A 6,581-nucleotide genomic window follows, 5' to 3' on the forward strand; every position below is an offset into this window, starting at 1 on the left:
TATATTAGAAAAGTAGATTTTTTTATACAAAAATTACGAAATATTTTTCTTTAACCAGAAAATGATTTTTATGGTAATGTTATTTGTATACAAAACTGATTTCTTTATATATATTTGTATTGAAATGCATAGTTGTGTACATTAATTTTCTGTTTTGTATATAAAATAAATACTTTTGTTTTGTGTCTACCCAAAAAATATGTTTAATTTTAATATTATTTATATTGCCGATTTTTTGATGATTTTTAAAATGCAAGTGCCGATTATGACGATTTTTAGCAACAAAAAAAGTAAAAATTTTTCTTGAAATTTTATTGAGTCCAATTATTTAGTTGCTCTCTCTCTCTCTATTTAAAAACACTACTGTTATTTTAGCGGATTTGCCACAGAAAATAGAGTTGTTGCTATATACGCTAGTTCAAAAAAATAAATTGGAAGCAAAATCAATACGTCGCCTAGATAATAGAAATTAATATATTTTTTAACTTTACCTGCCGGCAGCCACATTTCGAGAGACTTGGCAAAATTTATTCTCCAATAAGCAACCACTTTTTGAATTCTAAACTACTTGTTGGATGAAGCTATGATTTTTCAACCAAGTAAAGGGTGATTTGTTAAGAGCTTGATAACTTTTTTAAAAAAAAAAACGCATAAAATTTGCAAAATCTCATCGGTTCTTTATTTGAAACGTTAGATTGGTCCATGACATTTACTTTTTGAAGATAATTTCATTTAAATGTTGACCGCGGCTGCGTCTTAGGTGGTCCATTCGGAAAGTCCAATTTTGGGCAACTTTTTCGATCATTTCGGCCGGAATAGCCCGAATTTCTTCGGAAATGTTGTCTTCCAAAGCTGGAATAGTTGCTGGCTTATTTCTGTAGACTTTAGACTTGACGTAGCCCCACAAAAAATAGTCTAAAGGCGTCAAATCGCATGATCTTGGTGGCCAACTTACCGGTCCATTTCTTGAGATGAATTGTTCTCCGAAGTTTTCCCTCAAAATGGCCATAGAATCGCGAGCTGTGTGGCATGTAGCGCCATCTTGTTGAAACCACATGTCAACCAAGTTCAGTTCTTCCATTTTTGGCAACAAAAAGTTTGTTAGCATCGAACGATAGCGATCGCCATTCACCGTAACGTTGCGTCCAACAGCATCTTTGAAAAAATACGGTCCAATGATTCCACCAGCGTACAAACCACACCAAACAGTGCATTTTTCGGGATGCATGGGCAGTTCTTGAACGGCTTCTGGTTGCTCTTCACTCCAAATGCGGCAATTTTGCTTATTTACGTAGCCATTCAACCAGAAATGAGCCTCATCGCTGAACAAAATTTGTCGATAAAAATGCGGATTTTCTGCCACTGATTTTGGTAATAAAATTCAATGATTTGCAAGCGTTGCTCGTTAGTAAGTCTATTCATGATGAAATGTCAAAGCATACTGAGCATCTTTCTCTTTGACACCATGTCTGAAATCCCACGTGATCTGTCAAATACTAATGCATGAAAATCCTAACCTCAAAAGAATCACCCTTTAAAAGCGATTTAATATGTTGAGCTGAATTGAGCTTTAATTGTTGGCAACACTGAAAAAACTCATAGATGCAAATAAAATATAACTCTCATTTACACTCATATGTTCTGGACGGTGGCAAATGTTTTTTTATCTCAAAATTTTATGGTTCGCTTCAAAAAAAAAAAACCTAACAGAGTAGTTCTTGTGGATGGCTAGAAAAGGTTGTGTAGTGAACACGGAGGAAAGTAGACAGACGAATTATGTCGGCGGCAAATATAAAATCAACCGGTGGTATTAAACCAAAACAAAAACCTGCCATTTGGCCTCAAATTCAAAGTATATTAAATACAGTCAACCATATATTGATTGTTTTAATTGCTGTTTTTGTTACACTCTTGGCCCGGAATTTAGATTTTAAAGATACGGCCATGCACATGTTTTTAACAGTAATTGGGGTAAGTCAAATGGGGGCAAAGGTGAATGCATATCTGTGGAACAAATTATGTCAATGTGAGTGTGTATGTTTTTGGAGATGTAAACCTGTTGGTGCCATCTATGACGTCATCAAAGTTTTGTTTACAATTCACCGAGTTGTCTGGGAAGATTTGAGTACACGCGTGTCTTGTCTTGTTTATTTGCTGTCATATGCTTTCTGTCACCAACATATGGTGTGGAAAAACATGGCATATTGATGAGTGACAGTGGCTCACAGCGAAGAGAACTTTGTATTTTAAAGATTTGAACGCTAATTTTGTTCTTAATAAATAATTTGGGAACAAAAATGCAATTCAATTAATGGTATCGGTTATTTGCTTTGACATTTTAATACAATTTGCTTAAAGTAGATATAGCATAGATAGATATATTTTGGATTTATTTGGCTCTCTGAAAAGTGCACTGAAAAAATATTGGATGTTTTATATAAAAAACTTCACGAAATTTACACAAATTTTTTAAAAAACAAAGAAATTTAAAATAAAAGAATTTTTGCTTTACAAATATTTTCCATTAAGTTTAGGACACAAATCCTTAAAATTTCCCTGTTCATATCAAAAACAAAATACCCGCCACATTCAAAAAACACAGTTTTGTTAGTTTTAGAAAATTTAAACTAATTTTAGAAAATGTTTACTAAACTGTATTACAAACTCAATTGTCACACCGATTTCACAAAAATAAGTAATTTTTTCGACAAATTAATTCAATTCGACAAAATAATTTATTAGCCATAATTATTTCCTTTCACTTGCTTAAAAAAATTTCGAAATTTGAAAGAAAAATTTGGAATTAAGAATAGCAAAAATGTCTACACGGTCGAAAAAGACTCTTTTTCATATGTATGGGTTTAAAAATTATATATTTGGAGCTCAAATTTTTTAACACTATATTTTTAAGTACAAGCCTATAATGTTCATAAACTAGCATAATATGTTTGTGACATATGTATATGTTAATATGTTAGAACATATTATGTTTGGGACATAAAATTTTTGTAAATGTAATATGCTGCTTGTTAATTTAGAAATAGCCTTTAAACATATATGTGTTTAGAAAGAGAGGCCTATATATTATGCTGCAAGTACAAGAATGGAAGTAACCAATTGGAATTGGTTACTACCATTGAAAATTTCATTAAATTTTTTTCTACCAGTGTATGCCTAAGGTGAAACATAATATGTTTGAACAATACAAACAATATTTTGTTTGGACCAATTCTGAATATATATGCTTGAAGCAGAATGTGTTTGGGGTATATGTTACAGAAGCAATTTTTTTTTTTTTGAGGGTGTAGTACCATACGAAGTTCAAGATGGGTACATTATTAGTAAAATTTACAAATTTTAAGAAATTCTGAACTATTTTGTGGGAGACACGAATTAAGTAAATTTTTATTCTTCATTTGTGTTTAATTTCTCCCTTTTTAGTTCGTTTACCTAACGTCACAAAAAAAAAAATGTTTTTAAAACAATAATTCCATGAACCAAAAATAGAATTAAATCGGCTCTAGTGCCATATAGTTTTCACTTTTTGTTTTTGAATGCGGTCCACATTTTTATTAAAAATGCATATTCACTTCTAATAATTTGTTTATCGTATTTTGTTTTGTTTTTTCGTTTCAGTGGCATTTTTTGGCAGCTGAAGCCCTTATGTCCCATTATGCTTACAATCCAATAACAAGAAATCTATCACATCGAAACAAATCACGATTCCATGGTCTCCTTCAATTAGCTGGTGGTTTAATGGCTATTTGGGGTAGTTTGGGTAAAATTCTTGCAACTGAAGGCGAACATTTTACCACACTTCATGGTAAAATTGGTAAGTAAACTGATATTAATCAATGCATATTCCACATGCTTGTCTAAATTTCATTCTTTTTAGGACTTGGTGCTACCTTTATGAGCTGTGCTAGTCTTCTTGGTGGTACAGTGAATTTCTTCCAACCAAAATTCGCCCATAAAGTCTATACACCGGCTGAAATAAAATACCGACATAACTTGTTTGGAATTTTTGGATTTGCCATTGCCATGTGTACAGTGTTTTTAGGATATTTCACGAAATTTTTCACAAAACATGTCGATGCTGATGTTATTCCCGCTTTTGCTTTGGCCACCGCTTTAGTATTTTTGTTGACAATAATAGGACCATCTACATCCTTGATCGATAAAATGAAGTACAGAAAGAAAGCGAAATAGATGTAATGAAATTAAAAAACAGAAATTTTGTACTTGAAATAAAATAAGAACAAGACGATGCGTTGTGAAGCTTCTTATTAGATTTTTATACTCTAGGACAACAATTACAATACAACCAATCGCACATCCGTTCTAAAAATACAACAAGCTTAAAAAGAGGGAGATACTATCACGGATACCACTTGTGCCAAAAATAATCTACTAAAATTTGAAGAACATTTAAAAAAAAATCTACCAAATTAAAAAAATCTTATCTTGAAGCTTTTGGTCAAATTTTTTTGGTTATTATGAAATAATTTTTTTCTTAATTTATTTTAGAAGTTTATATATTATGATTTCCTCTATAAGCGACAATGTTTTGGGTGTATAAGTATCCCTTGAACAGCAATGGAATTTCACTACTCCGTTAAAAAGGGAGAACTTACAATGGACTTTGGACGAAAATTAAAATTTGATGGTATTGAATTTATAGAAAATTTTGTCAAAATTTTATTTCTATAGAAAATTTTGCTTCTTAAAATTTTGAAAAAAAATTATGGAAAGAAAATTTTGAAAAATTTTTATAGAAGTAAAATTTTGACAACAATTTTCTATAGAAATAAAATTTGAGAAAAATTTCTATAGAAATAAAATTTTGACGAAATTTTATATAGTAATAAAATTTTGACAAAATTTTCTATAGAAATAAAATTTTGACAAAATTTTCTATAGAAATAAAATTTTGACAAAATTATCCATAGAAATAAACTTTTGACAAAATTGTCTATAGTAATAAAATTTTGACAAAATTGTCTATAGTAATAAAATTTTGACAAAATTTTCTATAGAAATAAAATTTTGACAAAATTTTCTATAGAAATAAAATTTTGACAAAATTATCCATAGAAATAAACTTTTGACAAAATTGTCTATAGTAATAAAATTTTGACAAAATTGTCTATAGTAATAAAATTTTGACAAAATTTTCTATAGTAATAAAATTTTGACAAAATTTTCTATAGAAATAAAATTTTGACGAAATTTTCTATAGAAATAAAATTTTGACACAATTTTTCTATAGAAATAAACTTTTGACAAAATTGTCTATAGTAATAAAATTTTGACAAAATTGTCTATAGTAATAAAATTTTGACAAAATTTTCTATAGAAATAAAATTTTGACAAAATTTTCTATAGAAATAAAATTTTGACAAAATTATCCATAGAAATAAACTTTTGAGAAAATTTTCTATAAAAATAAAATTCTGACAAAATTATCTATAGAAATAAAATTTTGACAAATTTTTCTATAGAAATAAAATTTTGACATAATTTTTCTATAGAAATAGACTTTTGACAAAATTTGCTATACAAATAAAATCTTGACAAAATTTTCTATAGAAATAAAATTTTGACAAAATTATCCGTAGAAATAAAATGTTGGCAAAATTGTCTATACAAATAAAATTTTGATAAAATTTTCTATAGATATATAATTCTGAAAAAATTTTCTATAGAAATAAAATTTTGACATCATTTTTCTATAGAAATAGACTTTTGACAAAATTTTCTATAAAAATAAAATTTTGACAAAATTTTCTATAGAAATAAAATTTTGACAAAATTTTCTATAGAAATAAAATTTTGAAAATTTTTCTATAGAAATAGACTTTTGACAAAATTTGCTATACAAATAAAATGTTGACAAAATTTTCTATAGAAATAAAATTTTGACAAAATTTTCTATAGAAATAGAATTTTGACAAAATTTTCTATAGATATAGAATTCTGACAAAATTTTCTATAGAAATAAAATTTTGACAAAATTTTCTATAGAAATAAAATTTTGACGAAATTTTATATAGAAATAAAATTTTGAGAAAATTTTATATAGAAATAAAATTTTGAGAAAATTTTCTATAGAAATAAAATGTTGTCAAAATTTTCTTTAGAAATAAAATAAAATTTTGACGCAATTTTTCTATAGAATAGAATTTTGACAAAATTTTCTATAGAAATAAAATGTTGACAAAATTTTCTACAGAAATAAAAGCTTGACAACATTTTTTAAAGAAATAAAATTTTGACAACATTTTTTAAAGAAATAAAATGTTTATAAATTTTCTATAGAAATAAAATGTTGACAAAATTTTCTATAGAAATAAAATTTTGACCAAATTTTCTATAGAAATAAAATTTTGACGAAATTTTATATAGAAATAAAATTTTGAGAAAATTTTCTATAGAAATAAACTGTTGTCAAAATTTTCTTTAGAAATAAAATAAAATTTTTAGAAAGAAATATTTTTTTTCTTTAGAAATAAAATTTTGACCAAATTTTCTATAGAAATAGAATTTTGACAAATTTTCTGTAGTAATAAAATTTTGACAAA

General features: G+C 27.1%; 1 protein-coding gene across 1 annotated transcript; it reads left to right on the forward strand.

The window, feature by feature from the left end:
• The first annotated feature begins 1,630 nt into the window (after positions 1-1,630).
• LOC142223652 (transmembrane reductase CYB561D2) lies at positions 1,631-4,267 on the forward strand. Its single transcript, XM_075293502.1, has 3 exons — positions 1,631-1,971; positions 3,637-3,832; positions 3,896-4,267. Exons 1-3 carry the CDS (start codon positions 1,777-1,779, stop codon positions 4,207-4,209), a joined length of 705 nt encoding a protein of 234 aa, XP_075149617.1. The 5' UTR covers positions 1,631-1,776; the 3' UTR covers positions 4,210-4,267.
• The last annotated feature ends 2,314 nt before the right edge of the window (positions 4,268-6,581 follow it).

Source organism: Haematobia irritans, chromosome 2 (genome assembly GCF_050003625.1).
Source record: "Haematobia irritans isolate KBUSLIRL chromosome 2, ASM5000362v1, whole genome shotgun sequence".
NCBI classification, from domain to species: Eukaryota; Metazoa; Arthropoda; class Insecta; order Diptera; family Muscidae; genus Haematobia; species Haematobia irritans.

Coding starts and splice junctions, on each gene's coding strand:
- LOC142223652 (XM_075293502.1), top strand. CDS start 1,777: ATGTCGGCGGCAAATATAAAATCAACCGGTGGTATTAAACCAAAACAA. Junction 1,972..3,636: donor TGTTTTTAACAGTAATTGGG/GTAAGTCAAATG, acceptor TTTTCGTTTCAG/TGGCATTTTTTGGCAGCTGA. Junction 3,833..3,895: donor CACACTTCATGGTAAAATTG/GTAAGTAAACTG, acceptor CATTCTTTTTAG/GACTTGGTGCTACCTTTATG.